Source organism: Drosophila guanche, unplaced genomic scaffold (assembly GCF_900245975.1).
Source record: "Drosophila guanche unplaced genomic scaffold, DGUA_6, whole genome shotgun sequence".
Lineage (NCBI taxonomy): Eukaryota > Metazoa > Arthropoda > Insecta > Diptera > Drosophilidae > Drosophila > Drosophila guanche.
The window spans coordinates 4,277,641-4,299,842 of record NW_022995743.1 but is presented as its reverse complement, the minus strand read 5'-3'; the positions used below and the strand labels follow the sequence as shown (position 1 = coordinate 4,299,842).

At 51.3% G+C, this 22,202-nt stretch overlaps 5 protein-coding genes across 6 annotated transcripts; 1 reads left to right on the top strand and 4 right to left on the bottom strand.

The window, feature by feature from the left end:
- Positions 1–11: 11 nt before the first annotated feature.
- LOC117592484 (NADPH oxidase 5) lies at positions 12–6,819 on the bottom strand. 2 transcript variants are annotated; one of them, XM_034286322.1, is made up of 13 exons: positions 5,826–6,816; positions 4,776–4,870; positions 3,936–4,050; positions 3,657–3,875; positions 3,442–3,592; positions 3,179–3,389; positions 2,905–3,125; positions 1,587–2,844; positions 1,184–1,526; positions 940–1,113; positions 528–844; positions 371–467; positions 12–302 (listed from the first exon to the last, which is right to left on the bottom strand). In XM_034286322.1, exons 1-13 carry the CDS (start codon positions 6,519–6,521, stop codon positions 105–107), a joined length of 4,095 nt encoding a protein of 1,364 aa, XP_034142213.1. In that variant the 5' UTR covers positions 6,522–6,816; the 3' UTR covers positions 12–104. The 2 variants fall into 2 exon arrangements, with proteins under 2 accessions (XP_034142213.1, XP_034142214.1); XM_034286323.1 differs by lacking the exon at positions 940–1,113 and having other exon boundaries at positions 5,826–6,819.
- A 9,755-nt stretch (positions 6,820–16,574) lies between these two features.
- On the bottom strand, positions 16,575–19,387 carry LOC117578582 (autophagy-related protein 9A). Its single transcript, XM_034264165.1, has one exon. It carries the CDS (start codon positions 19,244–19,246, stop codon positions 16,787–16,789), a length of 2,460 nt encoding a protein of 819 aa, XP_034120056.1. The 5' UTR covers positions 19,247–19,387; the 3' UTR covers positions 16,575–16,786.
- A 40-nt stretch (positions 19,388–19,427) lies between these two features.
- LOC117578583 (RING-type E3 ubiquitin-protein ligase PPIL2) lies at positions 19,428–21,336 on the top strand. The gene is made up of 4 exons (XM_034264166.1): positions 19,428–19,579; positions 19,637–20,591; positions 20,647–20,798; positions 20,860–21,336. Exons 1-4 carry the CDS (start codon positions 19,548–19,550, stop codon positions 21,272–21,274), a joined length of 1,554 nt encoding a protein of 517 aa, XP_034120057.1. The 5' UTR covers positions 19,428–19,547; the 3' UTR covers positions 21,275–21,336.
- On the bottom strand, positions 21,323–21,832 carry LOC117578587 (probable peptide chain release factor C12orf65 homolog, mitochondrial). The gene has a single exon (XM_034264171.1). It carries the CDS (start codon positions 21,795–21,797, stop codon positions 21,351–21,353), a length of 447 nt encoding a protein of 148 aa, XP_034120062.1. The 5' UTR covers positions 21,798–21,832; the 3' UTR covers positions 21,323–21,350.
- LOC117578590 (MIEF1 upstream open reading frame protein) lies at positions 21,698–22,095 on the bottom strand. The gene is made up of 2 exons (XM_034264173.1): positions 21,893–22,095; positions 21,698–21,838 (listed from the first exon to the last, which is right to left on the bottom strand). The coding sequence occupies exons 1-2, from the start codon at positions 22,058–22,060 to the stop codon at positions 21,800–21,802; spliced, it is 207 nt and encodes a 68-aa protein (XP_034120064.1). The 5' UTR covers positions 22,061–22,095; the 3' UTR covers positions 21,698–21,799.
- Between the last annotated feature and the right edge of the window lie 107 nt (positions 22,096–22,202).

Below are 22,202 nucleotides of genomic sequence, written 5' to 3'. Positions count from 1 at the left end.
TGGATGGATAAATCATCAATGGACGGACACAAGCACAGATAGAAAGAGAGGACCACAAAGACGAAGAAACAGAGATGGAGTTTGATTGGATTGGCTTGGCTTGTTCAGAAGCACTCCTTACGAAAAGAGAACCCGTACTGATCGCACTTGTAGCGCAGCGTCTTGGCCAGCTGCGGCGGACCGCAATAGAAAACAGTCACCTTGCCCTTCTGCTGTGCCTGCAGCTGCTTGAACACCTTGTCCCAGTTGGGGCGTCCTGCATTGGTGCGTGTCTTCAAGCCTGTGATTAGATCCCGCTTGCCCTGCAATACACAAAGTGGATGAAATTTGAGTACTGCTATTGAAATTTCGTTGATTTTGCGGCTACTACCTTCTCGTGCAGCAAATCCAGGGCCAGCTGTAGACCCACCGCCTTCATGTCGGTCCGCTGCAGGGCACTCGTGATGTACATGTGCATGTCCAGGAAGCTATCAATGGAAAAACCCATTAGCAAAGCTCTAGGAAAGGGATATTAATTCTGCTTCTACCGTTCCATGGCCCCGCCCAGCTCCGCCTGCTCAATCTCCAGCTGGGAGAGGAGATTCACGAACCACTCGAAGGAGCGCTGATCTCGATTGATCCAGAAGAAGTCCACCTTGCGCAGATTCATCACAGACTTGGGAATCTCACTGGCCCACTCGAATTGGCAGCGCGGACAGCTGTGCCGCGCCTTCCAGTAGCGGTGCATAATGGACTGCAGAATGGAGGCGAAGGGCGTGACACCGATGCCAGTACCAATGAGCACCGCATGCTGCGCCCCAAAGATGTGGCTGGAGGGTGCTCCGTATGGGCCATCGATGAAGATCTAAGCACGGGGGAGAGAGAAGTTAGTAAATGAATTTGGGTTAGTGCCCAGCCTGAGGGTCTGATTGTGTGTGTGTGTTTTGGTGTGACCCAAACCTCCATGACGCCTGCATCGAGTGTGACCTTGCTACCGCTGTTAGTTGTGGAGCTACCGCCGCTGCCGCCACCACTTCCGCCGCCGCGATTCGTTAGGGATGTGGACAGGCTACGTAGGAATGTGGGACGCCGCAGAATCGACTTTCTGCTGCTCGTCCACGCTTGTGTGTTGTCCTTTTTGGTTGAAGTGAATTGGATGATTGTTAGTTTTTAAAGGCCAATCTGTTAGATCTACGGCTCATACCTCGAGCGGCTTGGACACGGCCTCTGCCTGAGTTAGGCTGAGCCTGGTCATCTGCAGCCTGTCGCTGGACTCCGCCTTGGACAGCTGCCCCTGCTCCGCTCTGCTGGCCAGACTGCCGCTGTTCTCCGGCGCCATAGCCAGTTGGGACGGCCCCTCGTGCTCCTCCATGCTGGGCGTCTTAAAGGCAATGATCGTGGGCTTGTTACGCATATAGCGGAAGCTCTGGGCCAGCGACTTGTTCTGCGGACTGAGGTATGCCAGACCCACGCTGTTGTTCCGGGCACGTCGCACCCGCTTGTCGTCGAACGTACGCTCCGACTCTGAACGGCCCAAGGCACGAAGACTTTGAATGGAAAGACCATGGGATTATGGATGAATCTTTCGAGATTGAATATATACTCACGCCTTGAGCCGGCTGCGTTTCTTGATCTTTACGCTGATGTCGGGCAGCGAGATGCTCTTTTCCAGGGGCCGCTGCTTGAAACCACCCGGATCCTCGCGCTCTCCGTCTCCAATGAAAGCTCCATTCAGCATGCCCGTCGGACTGGGCTTGCTCTTCGGCTCGCCGGGCTCTTTGCGGGAGAAGGTTCGTTGCAGAGTTTTCTTGATGCTCCGAATACGATTGACGCCCGTTGTTGGAGCCGATTCTGGCGCCTGGGGAGCCACGAGCTTGCGATGCTGACGAGGCGGTCGCACCGGTGGACCCGCACCCGCCTGTCCGACCATGTTGCGTGCCAGGAAATCCGTTTGTGGTGTGGACGTGGCAGCTGTGGTGGCCATGCCGCCGGGCAGCGCAGGATTGCGTGTCTCGTTGAGGAGCATGAAGCTGGGCGTGGGAATGGCGTGCATGTGCTGGCCCACCTCGCCCTTGTGCAGCTTCTGCTGCTCGCGCTCAAAGTAGCGATAGAGGCGGTTGGTCCACTCGCCCACGGTGCGGATGTGCAGCCACATGTAGTCCTCCTGCTCGGGCGCTGAGCTGATGGTGAACGGATGCCACTCGTAGTTGGCGATGGCGGGAATGTTGACGAAGACGTAGTCGCCGGGGCGGAAGTTGAAGTTGAATGGCCGCTTGATGACCAAATGGATCACCTTCGAAGGCAGCAGCAGTCCGGAGCTAATGTACGTCTTGCCGTGCTCTCCCCGCATCCACACGTAGCGCAGCACTCGCTCCACAATGTATACGAGGCCCGGCAGCAGGAACCACTTCCAGAAGTTGGGCCCATGGAAGAGGGTGAGTATCCAGAAGGGCACGTACAGCAGATGCGTCCAGTAGAACACCTCAAAGCTGCCCTTGCGCCGCACAAACGGCTGCGAGCAGACAAACATCACCACAAGGATCGACAGCAGGGCGACGCCCGTGGGATTGGCACAGCCAGGGATCAATCCAAACAGACCCGGACGATCCGTCAGCAGCCACTCGCCGATTGTGTAGTGTCCAGCATTGATGTTCGGATCATTGATCACGATAATCGAGAAGTTGAACAGATGCATGATCGTGTGGATGAGGCTGAGCACCGATATGGTGATGCCCGTCAGCTTGTGCAGGTAGACATGATGGTCCAGCGGCAGATACGACGACAGCCCCCGTCCCCTGAGATACGTGAGGGAGTGCCGCAGCATCAGCACCAGCACCCAGGCGCAGTTGAAGTTCAGGCATTGTCCTGCAATGAAGAGCGAATGAAGATCGAATCGGATTGGAGCGAAGATCTGCGACTACTCACCGCAGGCTCTGGCTATGATGACAAAGCCATTGCTGGCCCGATACTGGATGGCACGTGAGATGAACAGGCAGAGATTGACGGCTATGTAGAAGAAGAGGTACGTGACAAAGACCTGATTGTTCTTCATGTAAGCCAGCGTCAGCTGGTGAGGTATCGTGTTCCACAGCCTGCCAGTGACCGCCGGACGATCCTCGGTAACGGGCACCAGCCAGCGATCGATGCTAAAAGATTCCAATTAGAGTTTATCTTTCTCTCTCTTATGATCAGAGCTTACGTTATGCTGAGATTCTCCAGCAGGCCTCCGTGTTTGTGCAGCTGATTCTTGAGCGCCTCGTAGGTGATCTCGCCGCTGTTGTGTGGATCCGCATCCTCGAACATGGCGCTGGTGAGGTCCTCGATCTGATCCTCGGAGAACTCCATGCCATTCTCCTTGATGCAGTGACGTATCACATCGTGCAGCTCCTTGTGCTGTATCAGGCCATCGCCTGCAAAGAATTGGGCTAACAACGGGAATCCTTGATTTCTTCACTCACTCACCATCTATGTCGTAGACTTTGAACAGAAAGCGTATCTTGTCATCGGCCGACTGGCCCGAGAACTGATGTATGGCATCGATGAACTCCTGCAGCGAAATGGAACCCGAGTTGTCCTTGTCAAAGATTTGAAAGACACGCTCCGTGAAGAAGGGCTATCGAACGATAAAGAAAGTTTGTTAAGCTAAAGTTACATGACTTGAGGCAGTCTGAACGCACATTCTTGGAGGTGACAATCTTCTGGAACTCCTCGCGACGAATCTCCTGCTCGTTGCCGACGGTGTTGCGGAACAGCTGCTCCAGGCGGGCCAGCGAGCTCTTGTCGAAGCCGGTGCGTGGCCGGGAGTTGGTCAGATGCGATATAAACTCCATTACCTGATTGGTGGATATGAGATTGGTCCCATCCATGTCTATCAGGCGGTACAGCTTGTCCAGTATCTAGGATTAGTGATGGATTAGTGTATGTACACCTGCTGCTGCTGGTGGGCTGCCACTTACTCCGCGCGTATGCCAGATGTCGCGAAAGTTCTTGAAGCTCACGCGGCTGTTCTCACCGCAGATCACATACGCCACCGATTCGATCTGTTCGGCAAAGTCCATCTGGCGATCATCGCTGTAACCAAGAGCAGAACCCAAAGAGATCGATCTCAGTACTACCATTAACGATACCCAATACTGTGCCTATGCCCATGCCCCAACGTCTGCTCCCGATGTGCCCTCCCGCTGTTGAAGCTGCTCGCGCTATATTTGTATTTGAATGACTTCATTACGACAGCCAGCCACAATGACAGTTTCTGGCGCAGAGTCTTAGACACAGCTCCGATCCCAGTACCCGTACGCGTACCAGTCGCAGCTTTAGCGCTCTCAGTGCTTCAGCTGTTGCTGTTGCTGTCGAGGCATGCGGACTATGTTAGCTGTTGTATATGTTAACATACAACACAGATAGCATCGCCATTGGCGATGCCATCTCACGGCAGACTATGTCTTGGCTGGGGCCTCCACTGCGCTACACTCTGCTCTGCTCTGCTTTGGATAAGTGTAGCGCTGGCATTTCAATTCGTGGCAAGAGGCATTTGTGGTTGTGGTGGCTTCTGGTTGGCGCAGCTGGAATGCCTGGAGCACGCCACAAAGGTGCGTGTGTGTGGACTGGACTGGAGTGGAGTGAAGTGGACAGCCTGGCATGGCTTACCATTTCTTTTTTTTTTTTCTCTCTTTTGCTCCTCGCCTTTTTGCTGGCAAGCGAGCTAATTGTTTTGGCACCGTCACAGCAAATGATCCACGAAGCGGGAGACAGGGACAGGGCACAGGGAGATCTAACTAAAGGAGAAAAAAACTTACGTTAAACGCCCCTTGATATGCTCGATCCAGCGATCCTGTAGTAGATGGCCATTCCGTTCGAGATCGAAGAGTTGGAAGAGCTTTTGCTGGAATTCCTGTAAGCACACAGACAAGAAACAAGTTGTAAAATAATGAATTTATGTGTCCAGTTTGCCAGTGGATGATGCCAGCCCCAACCCCAAAGCACTGTATCTCTCCACTTGGAGCCAAGTGTTAATTAATTTATGAACGTATTGTTTAAAGAAGCATTTGTTTATGGCCCCGCACTTGAAGATTTATACTCGCTGCAGTGTTTACACAGAGATCGAGAGAGAAAGATACCGAGAAAGATTCCCCCTACCCTGCCATATCCATTTCTATAGCATAATTGAAACTACTCAAACTATGCGGCAGTGGATGCTGATGAATGTTTAGCATAAATTAAACGCTTATTCATATTTTAATGACATTCGATGGCACGATCATGAGCGCCCAGCATTGTCTGCACATCGAAGATGGGATCGCGGGCCGACGTTTTTCATCAACTGTGGATCACAGTTGATTGGCCGCCCCTTCAGGCGGAGTCCCACAAGACTCCCAAAGATGATGATGAAAAATGTGCATATTTAACGGATGAGCACTGGGGGGGAATCGCAACGCGGCGTTTACTGGTTGGACAGCTTTCGGGGAGCCCATAAAACGGAATACACACGAAGCGAAACACAAAGCACGAAAGTAAACACAGCACAAACAAAAATGTAAGAGAAAGAGAGACACAAATCAAAAATAAACGAGTTTTCAATTCTGGCATCAGGTAAAGGACCACAACACAACGCGATGACCACAAATATGTAGCACAAGGTCAAGCCCAGCAGAGAGAGAGAGCGAGAGAGAGAGAGAGAGACTGGAACTGCAACTCCATTCCCCAGAGTCCCTATCCATTCCCAGAGTGCTCCCATTTGCATGGCAGCTCCACTGGTTGACGTAATTAAACCCGTTGATATACAACAATTAAGACTGGTACATGCTGCAGCTTGGTGGAGGGGCAAGAGACTACTCCAGACCACTCACCTCGTCCAGAAAGAGCTTGCGGAACGCCTCACGTGTATGCCTTCCCTCGCCCTCGTCAAAGAGCGCACTGCACTCCGATATCAAGAGCCAGCGCTGCTTCTCCCGACGCGCCTCCAACTCCATGGAGCTGCAGTTTTTATCTAAATTGAGGTTGTATCGTTCCATGTACAAATTTGATTGCAACTGAGATGTCTGCTGTGGCTGACTCTGACTCCAACTCTGATGCTGACGCTGCACTTCCTGTTTGCTGCCATCGCTGGCTATCAGAATGCTGGGCGAGGTGGTGCTGGTCAGCACTAAGCCAGCAGGGGCCGTCGGCACAGCCGCATCCGTTGCATCCAGGTCGAGTACGGCGGCGCTTGTGGTGCTATCGCCATCTGAATCCGCATTAGCGTGGACTTCCTCTACAGGATGATCGCGAGAACCGCCGTGTAATCTCTCCAGGTACTGGGCCGCCTGATGCAGCACGTGACTGACTCCGCTGGCCTGCAGCTGCACGGGCTTATGGGCCGGGGACTGCGACTCAAACTGTGGCTCCGCTTCCGCAGCTGCTGTCGTGGTGGGCAGCTCGTCCGAGAAGGAGACCTTCTTGGGGGAACGCGACGGCGTGACGGGTATTTCCAGCGATCTGCTCGAGGACACCGAACCCCGATGGTTCTCCGCTTGACTCTTTGCGTCGTTGTTGTCGTTATCCATACTAAAGATTAAGCACTCACTAAGCACACGGCACAGTTCAACCTTTAACACATTCTAGATCCTGTCGATCACTCACTTAATCCCGATTATCCTCGTGCTTCGGATCGCAGTCTAACTGCTCGCTTCGGTTCGATACGATTCGGTTCAGTTCGGACACACGACGGCAAGGCAAGGCCAATATGCACTTTGACAATAAGTTAAGTCCAATCGGACGCAGCGGCGAGCAGCAACTGAAAGCGAAAGCCCCAAACGGCGCACGAATGAGGTGAGGCGAGGGCCTCGGATCGCTGGCAGAGTGTCGTTTCGGCTGGGATTCGGATTGACTCGGCTGCTCGCGGGGCTGTCTGCCTGCCCGCGGGGCTGACTGCCTACCTGCCTCGACTGAGCGATCGCTTTTTGAAACGCGTTTCGGCTTACAACGTGCCGAATATCGGTTTAATATTTCAATATTTTCTGCCCAGCGAGAGAACCAGAATCGAGCGAGTTGTTGGTTTTAGTTTTTAGAATGGATTTGGATGTACGTTTCGTATGGCATACAATGTATGGGGCTGGAATCTGTATCTGTATCTGTATCTGGAATCTGAATATCGACTCGTAAAATGGCTGCCTATCGTGGAGCTGTGCTGCTTGCTGCCTGCCTGCTCCAATTGCCTTGTCCCATATCTGTGCGTCACTTGGTTGATATTCTAATTTGGTTTTTGCGCGACTCAAACGAAATCATTCGCAGCGCTTGTGTACTTTATTCGATAAGGGACGGCACGGGATGGGACGCTTCCAGGCAGGTGCAAATACGAGTCATTCTGTTCTTTGGTTTTTCATTATTAATTTCAATGCTCGTGTTGTGTAATAATCAAAGTTGTTGCGCCCCATCCCAGCGTATGTGCCCGGAGCGGTGGAACGTGTCTATTTCCGAATTCCCGCTCTGAATGCACACTTCAAATCAAATCACAACACAAAGTATGAGCGGGGCTCTTTGTTTCGGATTGCAATTGGTTTGGGATGGAATGGAATGGGGCCATAATAATGGGTCAATGGCAATGGGCCAGGCCAAGTCTGGCCTAGGAAATGGCTAGGCGAGCCACTCAACTCACCACACTTTGGGCCAATCAATCCAATTCACATTCGAAGCAAAAAAAACACATCGAAATCCACGGCTAAGCGTTAAACTGTTGGCTCTAAGCGGTCAAAATCTCATCAAGGTTAGGCCAACACTTCCACCGACAGACAGACAGACACTTTCAACGAATGTATTGTTATCGAGTCATTGAACTCCTCCAATCACCCATCCCGCTCCACTGCAGCGCCTTGAACGATTGATTGCTGGAACTGAACGATTGACTTGGAGTGAGAATGGTGCGGGGAGTCGTAGAGCTGAAGCTGTGGAAGTCTCTTGGCAAAGGGCAAGTCTTTGTGGAGCAGAATTTTGACTCGTTTCTCTCTCTCTCTCCTGAAACTGATCTGCTGATTAATGTTTGGCCATGGCCTTTGGCACAGGTTACTGCCCTGCCCCGCTCGCGATTGTTATTGTTTCCGCCTCCGCTTCCACTTACTCCACATCTTCGCTAATCCCTCAGTGCACTGTGTGTGTGAGTTTGCCCCTCGCATCCGCATTTGCTGCTCACCTGCGTGAGCAATTTTTATGGCCATTGTTAATTGCTGAAATTGGCATTCCCTGGCACAGCGGGCGAGCCGATCAGTGGTGGTGGTAGCGGTGGTGGCCAGCAGCAAGTCACATTGCCATGGCTCCCCCGGGGTCCAGGAATTGGTGTTTCATTGTGATGGCGCTGCAATTGACACCGCTGCGGCCAATTAAGACTCCAAGTTGGTATCAGAGTTGCAATTGGAATTGTGGTTGCAGTCGGAGTCCTTGTTTCGCCGGGTGGTCTGCAATCGCAACATATTCCCCATACCCCAAGGCCCCCATCTGCGACGGCTGGCATGCAGATTGATTTGCTCGGCAAACGTTCGCCGCTTGTTGGCAATTTTCCAAATGGCCGGCGACGAGAGGCAGTGTCATCAATTTAAATTAAGTTCCAGCTTTTTATCGCCACTCGGCGAGACCACTCCGAGTGGAGCCTTACTGCCTTACCTCCTTCTGGCCCCTATCTGCTCGTAGTCTCCTGTCCCGTCATCATTATCCAAAACATGTCATTAGGCGGCCGCGACCAGCGACCAAGCAAAGAGGAGTACAGAATCCTGTTCTTGCTCTCTCTCTCTCTCATTGTATCGCTGTCTCTGTCTCTGTGCTATCAACTGGAATTCCAGCGGCAGCGACTGAGCGTTGCGTTGCGTGCAGCGGAAATTGGCCAAAGAGACGGGACGACGACGACGACCAATGCGACATCTACGCCGTCGTCGACATCGATGTCGGCCTGGAGTCAGACTCTGCGCAGACGCAGACGCGTATACAACGTCGTCGCCTAATAAAGCAGCCGCGATCGCAACGCTAATTAAAATAATTGAAATTTCTCACGGGAAACGCGCAATCGCGACACTTGCAGGGCATCCTTCAACTCAACTCAAAGCCCATCATCCATTTCATTCTGATACTGATTCTGATTCAGAGTCTCATTCTCATTCTCATCCTCCTCCAACGACATCCACACGGAGTTCGAGTTCGGGTCCAATGCTGGAGCCCATATCCGTTGCAAGTGCGGCTAATTGCAAATTGCAACATGGACATGTGGACATGTCCAACAATCGAATTGACAGCTGCTTTACCCTTGGCACATTTGATGGACATTAACATGGATCATCGTTCGATGTTCGTTCTGTCCGCAGTTGCTGCAGATGAGATTCCCTCTCGCTGCCAATTCCCATTCTCATTCCCATTCCTCAGCATAAATGCATAAATTTCATTAGCCGAAGACAGTTCTTGTTGGTAGTGCTCCACTCTAGTGTTTGGCACTTAAATTAAATGTCAGCTTAGTTGGCTGACTCTTTTGCAGCTCTTAAAGAGTGCCACAGGAAATGGCAGCCAAAAAAAAATATAAAAAAATAAAAACAGAACTGCACGATAAATAAACAGAGAAATATTGTTGCCAGAGATCGTGGATCGTTGCATGCGCACTCTGATCGAGATCTCAGCGACAGATAGCGGGCCCAAGTTACAATCATACATATGCATATGGAGTACAGACTACCCCCTGCTCCCATTCCATACTACCATTGACTCCGCCTGGGCCGTAAAGTTGTCGAAAATGATTTGCAGATCAAGATTTGTGCGCACAATTTATGTGATAACCCACTAAGAGCAACCCAAAATGGTAATACCCGCACTCGCACCACAAAAAACACTCTTGAAAGAAATGCAATTGCTATGCGAGATCAGCCTCTGCAGCTCTCCAGCTCCGCCCATTCCGCTATTCCCCTTAGTCCATGGTTCCGGCTGGGTCCAATTAGTGCCTGGGACCAGCACTCAGCACTCAGCACTCCGGCATTGCATTTCAGATTCATGGACAATTGTTAGTGCCTCCATGTAGCGCTAATAATGACGCCTTTAAATGTGCAATAACAATTTTTGAGACGCGCAAAAAGTGCGCTCTTTCTACGCGATATATATATAGCTATAGCTATAGCCTATATCTGTCTATCTGCCTGAGATGTGTGTGTGTGTGTGTGTGTGTGTTTGTTTGTGTCTCTGTGTGAATGAGTAAGTGCGTTTAAGTACCGCCCATAGTCTGGCAAACCAGCTACTAGCTGTCTTCTGTCTGCTGCCTGCTCCACCTCCTGCTTCTTCATCGCCTTCACTCCTGCTGATCTACAAAAAGCTGCTCATGAGCTACGTGAGTTTTTTACTGATCACCAACCCCGGCAGGCAGTAAGGCAGACGATTGACTTTGATACGTGTAGCAGGCGGAGTGCGAATATCACTTAACCAGAAAGGCATCCAACCAAAGTGGAGGATTAAAGGTTTAATCCACAAACGCCAAATAGAAATGATTAAGAGGCAACACTGCAAAAGGTCACGTAAATGGTTCGATAATTGAAATAATAAGAGTGGGGAGAGGCTACCTTAGATGTTGTGGGTTGCATTCTTTCAGTAGTGTAAAATCCACTTCATCCACCCAGGCTTATCCTTGAGTTGAACCAAAGACAAATCCAAATCTCTTGGTCGCAATCATTAATCAATATAATGCACTCGGCGTGCCTGATTAAAATTGGGCGCATGTCGCTCTACTCAGGCCAAATTAAGCCCTTGGGAGTGGCCACAGCCGCAACCTCAGCCTCCCAATTGAAATGCCAGTTCATGTTTGGGGACTGGGACTGGGGCCTGCGGTTGCTGCTGTTGCTGCTGCTGCTGAGGCCTCGAGACCGCCTGGGCGACAGCTGAACAAAGTGTGTGTCAGTTGCAGTCAAGTGGAGCCATAAAGCTCCAAGAGATCGACGGTGGCGATGGCGATGCCCGTGTCAGCTACTGCGATCAGTCACGGGGCAACGGCAATTGAATTTGACTGTGGATTAGCTTGTGCCTGTGGATATGGACGGGTGGGCGGATTTATGGCCTGCCGCGTCAGTTTAATGAGTTGCCTGCATCCATAATGTCGGCCCAAAAGGAGCCAAGGGGCAGCCACAACCAGGGCAGGCAGCAAGCAAATAAATAAATCCACATACATATATTCGTGGAGATACATATATTCGTGGAGAGGGAGAAAAAAAGTCAATGGATTAGATTAGACAGCGCAGCTGTCGTGACAGGTTGAGCTGCGTTTGGGAAACGGGCACGAAATCGAAGCGGGCGAATGAGAATTTATGGCCAATGCCAAGCGAGCTGGAGCGAAGCTCAATCTCAGCCAGAGTCAGAGCCTGGGACTCGGACTGTGACTGTGACTGTGTTGGCTGTGCCCGTGGCTGGGAGTTTGGTCAATTGGTGCGTGCATGGGACGCAATATTTTATAATGACTTCATTACAACAACTGCAACAGGAGAGCCACAGTCGGTGGCAGAGAGCCTGAGGCCTGGGGCCACAAAAATTGTAATAAAAACTTGGCTTTATTTTGACTTTTTTCCGGCCAAATTTGGCCACTTTGATTCGTAGCATAATTGCCAATTATCGTGGCCATGTCCAGGTCCCAAGAGTCGAGTCGTGGGCGATGCTCAATCTCTCTCCCTCTCGCTCTCTTTCTTGTTATCTTTCCTTCCCTGTGGGGTGAAGCACGCAAAGCCAGCGGGTTGCCTTTGTCGGGCAAAGGATTTATGCGGCTAATGTGCGTCCGTTTCATTGTTTATTGAGCTCAGTGGGCTGTGGCTTGGGGCATGGTCAGGTGCAGTCAGCTCCCAATGAGCTGGGATAGCTGTGGAGCCATTTATTAATTGCATTTCCATTCACTTTGCCTCCAGTCTCCAATTGCGATTTTAGCCTTAGGCCCCACAAGTGAATGTGGCACACACTCACACACACAAACACACACGCACACATTTTTGCAACTGAGAAAACCTCCTGCACGCACATTTGCATTTTATGGCTGAAATTAGCGTCTAATTGGAGTTTACACGCTGCATATTTTATTCGCAAATAAATTGTGTTGGTATGGAATGGTGGCGGGGCTGCACTTTTCGATATTTGGGGGTTTGGCTGCTGCTGCTGCTGCGGTTTTTGCCGTTTTCCATTTGCTATTTGCTGAATTTGTCAGCATTTCGCGCTCTCTCAATTCAAATAAAACCAAAACTCGCAAATACCGAAACTCGCAGAAAATAAAAGGCAACAAGTGCTCCAATCCATTCACCATACACGCACACACACACACACGAGCAGCACGCACGCACACACTGGCCAACTATCTCGCTCACTCGCTTTGCCTATGCGTGGCTCAATAATTGCAAATTACAAATACATTCAAATGACGATCAAGTGCGACACAAACTTACGCGCGCACACAGGGACACACTCACAGGTGGCTGACAAGCGGCTGCTCCAACTGCAGGTAGGCGTGTTTATTAGTCGGCCTTAAAACGCACACATTTCCAAAATGGCGACCATATCGCTGGCATTGCAACAACAACAAACACAACAACTACTGTAATATCCAATTCGATAAGCCGACACAAAAATAAAAACAAAAACTCAAAAGGTGACACAAATTATTGGCTTTGCTTTGCAGGTGATATCGATTATGCACGATCGATAGTGCAACATTGTATGGGAAATTCCTAGAATATCCCCGTGAAAGGGATATCCCTCAGAAAGGGAAATTGAAACTTCAGCCCTGGAATTTACAGTTGCTCCTGCTGGAGATGCCTTTTCGTGTGGCCTTCTTACGCATTTTCTAGACATCGGATACGGCGCATGTCGTCAGGCTGGGACTGTGACTGCGACTGGGGGGCACTTCTACTTCTCCTGTTGCTGCTGCTGGCTCCTGCCGCTTGTTGAACATGTGCTTGGGAGCTGCCTGTATCGCTTGGCCGTGGTTTAGTCTTACTCCCAAGTGACAGGCGCTGGCTACCAGCGGGCAGCGTGAAATTCGATATGCCATTTGGATCTGGATGCACTGCGAGACTGCAGGACTGTGATTCGCTTCCCACTTTTGGCTGGCATTTTCCAATTAACTTCGCATTAGCCACCGCCCAAAGTTCTCTGTGGTGGGGACTTTCATATTTTCGCCTCTGCCGCCTGTCACTTGCGGCCATGTAACGTCATCCTCAACATGACAGACGCGGGCTAATCCACACCTACCCGCTGCCCAAGTGGCCAGCCGTCTCGTCTCCCGTTTTGCTGGCAAAAATTATTAACGCCATTAACGGCAATAGAAATATTTGTGTTGGCCAGCCCAATCGCTACCCCCCTACCCACCCCTCTGCAGCACTCGGCCAAACGGGTTGCAGTTGCAATGTGTGGCCGCAGGGGGAGAGGAAAAAGATTACAAGTCATGGCTACAAGCGCCTGGGACTGTGGCCCACAAATGTGACTAATGGCATTTTTGAATGCAGATGCAAACGCAAATGGGATGGAGAGAGAGAGCGAGAGTCATGGATGGTGGATGGAAGTTGGAGCTGAAGCTGGAGCTTATGCCGCGACGCGACTCCTCTGCAGTTCTTTAAGTTTATAGGCAACAATTTTTAACGCCTTGCCAGGCTAGCAGGCCAGCAGGCCAGCAGGCAGGCCGGCAGTCAGATCAGCAGATCGCGGATTCCATCCGCATGCCCATGTGCGTGTGCTTTTCTGCAGCGTCATTAATTTTGCCATGAATTGACAAAAACATCATAAACTACTTGTTGAACAGAAAATCCACTTCGGGCGACAGCATCCCAGCCCACGCGCTAACCAATCCGGGGACCCGAGATCCGAGACGGCGGCATTGCAGATGCCGTTGCCGCCCGGCCGGCTCATGTTCAGCATTTGGCTGCGCCTGTGCGTCTATGGGGAGCGGCTGGCAGACTCATAAATATGGCAAAGACTTCCCCCAGCCAATGACCTGCAGCTGGAGGGCTTGAAGTCAAATGAATGGGCTCAAAGAATGCAATTTCAGATCAGATGAGATCAGTGGGAAAGTATCCTCCAGTGCAGTGAAGTGAAGTGGAAAATCCTCGAAGTGACACCACAAACTGCACTCCCTGTTGACCCAAGCGGCATATGTGCAATGTTAATCAACCTAATGATCGCAGGGATCGCAAAGATCGCAGAGAGTGGGGAACGAGCAAGCATTTTGCAATTTCCAGGCAACAAACATTTACAAACAGGCGACAGCAATTGGATGTTTAATGAATTGCAATACCAAATCGGCACATCCCTTGCCTTGCTGTCTCTCTCCTCTCTGTCTCCCGGAAAACAAGTAGCCGATGAGGCTGTGCAAAAAGGTAAATCGAAGCCGAGATTAATAGCGATAAGGCTATTGATTAGCATTTTAGCCACCGCCATTAGACGGAGGAGCGAGGCTACAAAATTGTAGAAGATCCACTCTAGATGTTATCAAGGTGATTGCAAGGGGCGGATCAGCGGTAGGGGCAGGGTTCGGTAGGTGTTGCAAGCATGCGATGCAGAGATAATTCAAGCGGATGATGCCACAGACCAGACCAGACCAAAAGCCAAAACCAAACCAGACCCAGAGCCGATCCAAGTCGAGTCCAGTCTATAGCTGATTGAAAATTAAGCGCACGCCGGCAATTTGCATAAAAGCAGTTTAATGTTTAAATGTTTTATTGAATCGAGTCTCGATTACAAGCAGATCGAGAAGCGATGCGGATAAGGGGGCTGCAAATGCAGTTGCAGGTGCAGATGCAGCGGGAGAAAGGAGAAGCAATGAAGTTGCGTCTAATTTGCAATGCAAATCCCGTCGTTGGCTGACTAAACTATTTGAACCAAGTGCCGGACTGTAGCCGGAACTGAAGTCTATTTGTAAGGAGCCAAAGTAAACTGGTTTTTTAATTATGAAAAAAATCGATAACTTATCAGCCAGGAGCAGGAGGAGGAGCAGGGCATGGCAGGAACGTGCGTGTCCAAAAGTGGGAAACGTTTGCTTGCAGCTGCATTGCCAATGATGATCCCAACCGAATGCTGTTGATGCTGGCTGATCAGTTGTCAATCAAAGGCGACGCTGATGCTTCACACTCGACAATCGACAAGCTCCAATGGAGGATGTCCATGTGGATCGTGGATTTGGCTACATGGCTGCAGAGAGAAGGAGAGAGAGTGAGCAGGAGAGAGTTGGGGGAAACCATAGACACTAGACTATCATCATTAGTCGCTGCCAGAGACATACAGACACGTTTGATAGCAGCCGACGACGTGCCAGACAACAACGCATCGACGACTGGCCAGGCTCTAATTGCAGAATGGCAGCTGCGATCTGGAAATGGCAGCCCGGCTACTTTATCCAACTCCAACTCCAAAGCGACTGCAACTGTCAGCGGCACTCAATGGCCAGAGTCAATGTAAAGTGACGCCTGATCTTGAACTGGTTCTGGTTCTCGACGCGGTGGTCCACGGCCATCACAGCTCTAGACATTCGAATATGCAAGTGACTCCCGACTCACGTTCACGTTCACGTACACGTACACGTACACGTTCCCTTTCGCGTCCCAATCCCTGTGTCTGGCCTTTCCAATTCTCCAGCCTCCAGTCTGGTGCAGTTTGCATGCCCTGCTGCTCCTGCTGTGCCCAAATTGCGTATCGATTGATCTGAATGATATGAGTATTTTTTGGGGTCCAAAGGGGTCTACCACATGCCGTGTCATTACTCGTTCGGTGTCTCTGTCCAATTGGCGCAGGAAATCATAAATTAAATTCGATTGTTTGACAAGGCTCGTGAAATGTTTCCATTTTGAGACGGCAGCCAGCAGCCAGCAGCCAGGCAGCCAGTTCCGTCGCTGTCCGTTCACCTAAGATCGGATAACATGAGCTCTACAATTAGTACTACATGCAACTGCAACTGCAACTGCATCTCCATCTCCATCTCCTCCTCCGCCAGAGTTCTTCGCGATGGACCCAAAAACGGGCATGAGACCGATCCACCAGCATCCACATTCGTGTAATGTTGGGCAATGTTTTTCCCCCCAAAATTGGCGTGCAGCGGAAAAATGAGACAACGTGTTCTGCCACAGAAAACAGGGGCTCCAGCTACAGTTCCACATTCAGTTACAGCTCCAGCTCTAGCTCCATGCAACACGCACATAATTCATAAAAGTTGCCAGTGCTTGCCAGTGCCATTCCTGCAGCTGGCGGGGATCTGCAGCATCTGTACGAGTAGATCGCTGGTGTCTATATCGCTGGGAGATTCATATGCACGCACCTTGGCGGCTCTTTGCCGCTGTATCGCCTGCTCCTGCTCCTGCTCCTGCTCCTCCTGTTCTCGGTGCTCTCTCTGCATATGCCATCAACACCAGTCGCCAAATGGCGTTCGTGTGTGGCAAGTGACACACGAGGCGATGCAGCACAGCTGGAAGCGTCGTCGTCCAGCTACAGCACCAGCCACAGCTCCAGCTCTGCTTTGCTCTGCTGTGGTGGTGTGCCAACAATGCCTACAAATGGTGTGGCTATCTATCAGTAGAGATGGCAGCGTGTCACGTGCAGCAGAGCCCAAGATCTGGAAATATCTTCCAGATCTTCCAGGCAGACTCTTTCTTGATGACGTTGTTAGGTTTATTGCTTGTCGTTTAGATTACTTTAGTTCGTTTTCGTATTAGTATTAGAATTAGTATAGCTATGCACTAGTCGTCGTTCGTCCTTCGCTTCGATTCTCACACTGACTTTAAAACTTACTTTTAATCACTAATAGCAGAATGGGTTTTTCTTAGCGCTAAGTAGATTATTAGATCCACACGGGCCGCTGCTATGAGCGGATGCTACCCAGCAGCGGTGTGCTCTCGGCAGCCTTTGAGGTAATCACGTTATGGCGGGAGCTCGATGCAGCCGGCGGCTGTGGGGCGGCACCGCCTGCTCCTGGTGGCCTTTGCCAATGGCTTGGCCCGGGCTGCTCGTCCTCCATCTCAACAATGCGCGACTGGCGCGCCTTGCGCTTCTGCTGGCTCAGCTCGTGCAGGTAGAGTGCGCTGAGGCACATGTCCGCCACGCCCACACTCATGGGGTTCTTGGAGAGACGCGGCTCCACGCCGTACAAGCTGTAGAGGAGCGTGTCGGCAGGTCCCTCGAGGCGGCCCTCAGCCTTGCTCAGCCGCAGCCGGCGCATGCTGTCCAGTGGTCCCACGCTGGCGGTCAGATTCTGCTGCAGCATTTGGCGGAAATCGCTGCCAGCGACGGGGTAGCCTCCGGGGCGCAGGGACTGGGAGAGATCCATCTGGGCGGGGCTCAGCTGGGCGGCCAGCACAGAGTTGGCAATGGAGCAGTACTCCTCGCCAATGGTGCCAAATGAGATCAGGCTGTGGGTGAGCGGATTCTCATGGATGGTCGAGGTCTTGGCCTGCACCAGCTCCTCGATGGCGTGCTCCCGTATGCCCTTGATGAACAGCGACGCCTCCTTGGGCATCTGCCACTCGGGATTGTTGAGCGTGAAGCGGACCAGCGACATCTCTGTCTTCCCACCGACCAGACTCGTCTGCTGCGGCTTGGCGAACTCCTCCAGGTCGCTGTTCAGCTGCCAGTCGGGATTGCCGTGCTTGCGCACATCCATCTGGGCGAACGAGCAGACATTGCCCACACCGCGCACCGAAACCGTAAACGTTCTGAAGAACTTGACAATCTCCATGGCCTTGGGCCGGAACACGAGGATCAGGACAAAGGGCGTGACGAACGGACTGAAGATCTCGCTAAGCAGGTAGCCGGCCTTGAACTGGAAAAAGTTGCTGAACTCATTGCGGACCAGTGCCGTGTGGGCGTGCTGCTTCCACTCCGTTGGCAGGTAATGGACGTGGGCGAGAATGGCAGTCATCAGCTGTTCGGGGCACCAGATCATGTTCTCGTCGGGAATGAGCGTGCGACAGACGACGCCCACGACAGTGAGAACGGCTATGATGGTGAGGACATGCTCCACCTGGAAGACGTGCTCCTCGTAGATTCCAAAGGCCAGGATCAGGAGCAGAAGGCCTCCGCTCACGAACAGCAAATTGCGGGCTATCACAGCGGCCAGCGGGGAGGAGAAGGAGCTGAGGTAGCGGTCCGCATACTCGTAGGCGCGATTCAGTCTCGCATCGAGCTCGTGATCCAGCTCGTTGAAGTGGCGCAGATAGAGACGTCCGTAGTTGGACCAGGTGCGCAGTCCCAGCGCACTCGGCTCCTTCCGCAGGATGTTGGCGTAGGAGAAACTGAAGTAGATCAGCTGCCAGATGAAGATCACAGGCGCCAGTAGAAGATTTACGAGCGCCACGCACAGTATCAGCTTGGACAGGCGCTGGGCCAGCTCCGTTTGGTTGCTTCTCACCGCAAACTCGTCCCGCAGCTGCCAGTTGTTCTGGAAGGGCGATCCGGGGCCACGGAACAGAATGAAGTCAATGTTGAAGAGCATGCCCCGACTGAGGGAGCATATCTCGCCCAGAAACGGCAGTTGGAAGCGCACAGGCAGCAGCTGCTTGTTCATCAGGGCCACCAGATAGTTCTTGAAGCGCAGCACACGATGGTAGATATCCAGCTCCGTGAGAGACTCCTTGTCAATGCACATATGCTGCTCGGCCTGCACCTTGCGAATGCGCTGCTGCACCTCGTGCCATGTGGTGTTGTCCAGGTCGCTGTCCTCGATGCCCAGCGCCGTGTTGTAGAACTTCTTGATGTCCGCGTACTGCGTGATGTGATAGATCATCTTGAGCAGCCGAAAGCCCAAGTAGATGGCAGCTATGAATATGACAAGGTAGGCGAACCAACTAATTTGGGTCACGCACTCCCCGGTGGGTCTGATCACATCGCTGAGTGTGGTTTTGGTGTGGTTCGGGGGGGGTAGGGCGTCCCCGAAGAGCACGTCGTGCCTGATGCAGTACGTCACAAAGGTGAGCAGCCAGACGACAAAGCCAAACTCCAGCACCTGGAACACTTCATCCAGGATTATCACCTGAAAGCCATGCTTCTGCTGGTAGTTGTACATGCGGGAGAAGAACGAGTCGAGGTCCTCGATGTGGTTCCATCGTGCCCGGCCCGTCTCGGGCACCATGTGTATCATGATGCCACTGTTGCGTGGAGTATCTTCGTTCTCTGGCTCATGGTCGTTGAGGGGGTCTAAATGCGCAGCAGCTGTAAATGATTTTGCGTCGTCCGCTTTTGTTGTTGCTTCGTCATGTTGCTCGGTCTCTCGAAACGGATTCGCCTCGGCCAAGGAGCTGTAGTTGATATTTGGGCTTGACATCATGCACCAAGCCCAAGGTCAATTGGCTAACTTATTTATATCACTTTGGTGTCTATATAGTATAGCTAAAATGGAAAATTCGTTCGTCTTTCTTTGTTTGATTTTACTGAACCTTCCTAAACTAGGGCTGGCAAACCACGTATTGTTCCATTTGGTGGCAGGCCCCATCAGCTGTTCGAATCGATGACCACAACTAATCAATATCGATATCAATTGTCGCAACAGTTGGCAGCACCACTGCGGCATTGTAAACAATTTTTCGTATTTCGTTTGTTTGCATTAAAATAGCAATAAATCAGCAAGAATGGGCAAGCGACAGCACCAAAAGGATAAAATGTAAGTAACATGAATTATTGCCATGGAAAGCACTCAATCTGACACCTCAATCCACAGGTACTTGACGTACACGGAGTGGAGCGAGCTGTACGGGGGCAAAAAAACAGAATCCGCGGAGAACGACCATGTGAAGTTCAAGCGGTTGCCCTACGAGCACTGCTCCATTACCATGGCTCCCTACGAGATGCCCTACTGCGACCTCAATGGCAATGTCTTCGAGTATGAAGCGATACTGAAGTTTTTGAAAACCTTTAAGATCAATCCCATAACAGGCCAGAAAATGGACTCAAAGTCGCTGGTGAAGCTGAATTTCTACAAGAACGCCACAGATGATTACCACTGCCCCGCGCTGTTCAAGCCCTTCACCAAGAATTCGCACATTGTGGCAGTGGCCACGACGGGCAATGTCTACTGCTGGGAGGCCATTGATCAGCTGAATATAAAGACCAAGAACTGGAAGGACTTGGTGGATGACACACCGTTCCAGCGCAAGGATATCATCACAATACAGGATCCGCAGAAGCTGGAAAAGTTCGATATATCCACCTTCCATCACATACGCAAGAATTTGCGTGTGCTGTCAGAGGAGGAGCTGCTGGAGCGCAAAGATCCGGCCAGCGGGCGCATTAAGACCATGAATCTGGAAACAAAAGAGACCTTGGCACAGCTGCAGAAGGACTACCAGCCTGCCGAAGAGGCACCTTCCACCTCCAAGCGCACAGCAGACAAATTCAATGCGGCTCATTATTCCACCGGTGCGGTGTCCGCCAGCTTCACATCTACAGCCATGATGCCTGTCTCGCAGATTGAGGCGGCCATAATTGACGATGATTTGGTCAAATACGAGCGGGTGAAGCAAAAGGGCTATGTGCGACTAAACACCAACTTTGGCCCCTTAAACATTGAACTCTACTGCGATCAGATTCCGCGCGCCTGCGACAACTTCATCAAACATTGCGCCGATGGCTACTTCAACAATGTGCTGTTCCACCGATCCATTCGGAATTTTATCGTGGGTACACGCCACGTGTATATAAAGTCAAGGAATAACCAAATGTATTTTACAGGTTCAAGGTGGAGATCCCACAGGCACCGGCTCGGGGGGTGAATCCATCTGGGGCCAAAAGTTCGAAGATGAATTCAAACCAAATCTGACGCACACGGGACGGGGAGTTCTGTCCATGGCGAATTCAGGACCCAACACAAATGGCTCACAGTTGTGAGTAGAACAATCAATTGAATGCGACTCATTGCTCAGTTTTCTTTCCTTCTGCTACCAGCTTCATCACGTATCGATCCTGCAAACATCTCGATGGCAAGCACACCATCTTTGGCAAGGTCGTTGGCGGCCTTGACACGCTGCAAAAAATAGAAAACATCGAAGTGGACAACAAAGATAGACCCATCGAGGATATTGTAATTGAAAATGCCCAGGTCTTTGTTAATCCCTTTGCCGATGCCGTCGCACAGCTAGCCAAGGAGCGGGAGAATGAAGCGGCCAGCGTACAGGAGACTGCCGAAAAGGCGGAACAGCAGAAACGTCTCAACGAACCACTCAAGGTGTACAGGGAAGGCGTTGGCAAGTACCTAAAACTGAATGCCGCTCCCAAGAAACCAGAATCCCCGCTCCTAGCATCCCAGGCAGCCAAGAGGAAGAAGCTTGCAGGCGGATTCGGGGATTTCTCTAGCTGGTAGTTGCTCCACTTACCATGTCCCACGAATAGGTCAACCGAAAAGATTGCGTTTTAGTATACAAATTTTGTTTGGCTTTTTATTTGTCGTTGGGGGGTCCCTCTGCTCCATCTGTACGCTCCCTCTCTTGCCAGCTCTTTTTCATCTCCTGCATTTTGCCCTGCCGTCGTCGCCGCTCCGTGGACTTTCTTTGCTCCAGTACTTTGATCTGTGCCGCAATCGAATTTTCCCCATTGAAATGCGCATCGAGCTTGTCCAGGAGAAGCCTTCGTGCCTCTACTCGATTTTTGGAGGCCAGTCGATGCGTGTGACACTTGATGGTGATGTTGGTGGGCAGGTGTCGCAGGAACACGCAGTTGGATGTCTTGTTCACCGCCTGACCCCCGGGCCCACTGCCGCGCATGAAAGTCTCTTCGATTTCCGACTCTTCCAGCTTTGGGTAGTGCGTGTAATCCAAGTTAGCAGTGAACTTGCTGCGCCCAATGAGCGGAGGGAGTGCCAGCCGGGAAACCAAGGCTCGTATCATACCTACAGTATGCGTCCCTTCTTCAGCAGTGTCTCGCCACGCTGTGCAAAGATGGAAATTAGTTATGAAATAGCTATCCCGACACCGGCACGTACTTTGAAGTTGAACTCGATTTCCGTGGGACTTGTCAACTGGCGACTGCCCCTGAACTCGTGTCGCACGCGCCCCAGAAAGTAGTTCTTGTCCGTTAACTTCAGATGATTGCCGTATCGGATAAGGTGTTTATATAGCCGGAGAATCTGCTGCCGAGATGGTTGAAACATTTTATTTTAGTTTTTCCGTTCACATGTGTGACAGAGAACAAGTTGGCAGCACCACCAACAGCTGCTCGTTGAGCGAAACTGAGATTAAAAGGGAATCGGAGAAAAACAAAAATCGTAAGCATGGAGGAATTAGACAAAATAA

Excerpts from the sequence above, each read along its gene's own strand:
- LOC117578590 (XM_034264173.1), bottom strand. The coding sequence starts at position 22,060 with ATGTTTCAACCATCTCGGCAGCAGATTCTCCGGCTATATAAACACCTT. Across the intron at positions 21,839-21,892 it reads AAATCGAGTTCAACTTCAAA|CGTGGCGAGACACTGCTGAA; the intron begins GTACGTGCCGGT and ends ATCTTTGCACAG.
- LOC117578583 (XM_034264166.1), top strand. The coding sequence starts at position 19,548 with ATGGGCAAGCGACAGCACCAAAAGGATAAAAT. Across the intron at positions 20,592-20,646 it reads GATCCATTCGGAATTTTATC|GTTCAAGGTGGAGATCCCAC; the intron begins GTGGGTACACGC and ends TGTATTTTACAG. Across the intron at positions 20,799-20,859 it reads AACACAAATGGCTCACAGTT|CTTCATCACGTATCGATCCT; the intron begins GTGAGTAGAACA and ends TTCTGCTACCAG.
- LOC117592484 (XM_034286322.1), bottom strand. The coding sequence starts at position 6,521 with ATGGATAACGACAACAACGACGCAAAGAGTCAAGCGGAGAACCATCGG. Across the intron at positions 3,593-3,656 it reads AGATTGTCACCTCCAAGAAT|CCCTTCTTCACGGAGCGTGT; the intron begins GTGCGTTCAGAC and ends ATCGTTCGATAG. Across the intron at positions 2,845-2,904 it reads CATCATAGCCAGAGCCTGCG|GACAATGCCTGAACTTCAAC; the intron begins GTGAGTAGTCGC and ends TCTTCATTGCAG.
- LOC117578582 (XM_034264165.1), bottom strand. The coding sequence starts at position 19,246 with ATGATGTCAAGCCCAAATATCAACTACAGCTCCTTGGCCGAGGCGAAT.
- LOC117578587 (XM_034264171.1), bottom strand. The coding sequence starts at position 21,797 with ATGATACGAGCCTTGGTTTCCCGGCTGGCACTCCCTCCGCTCATTGGG.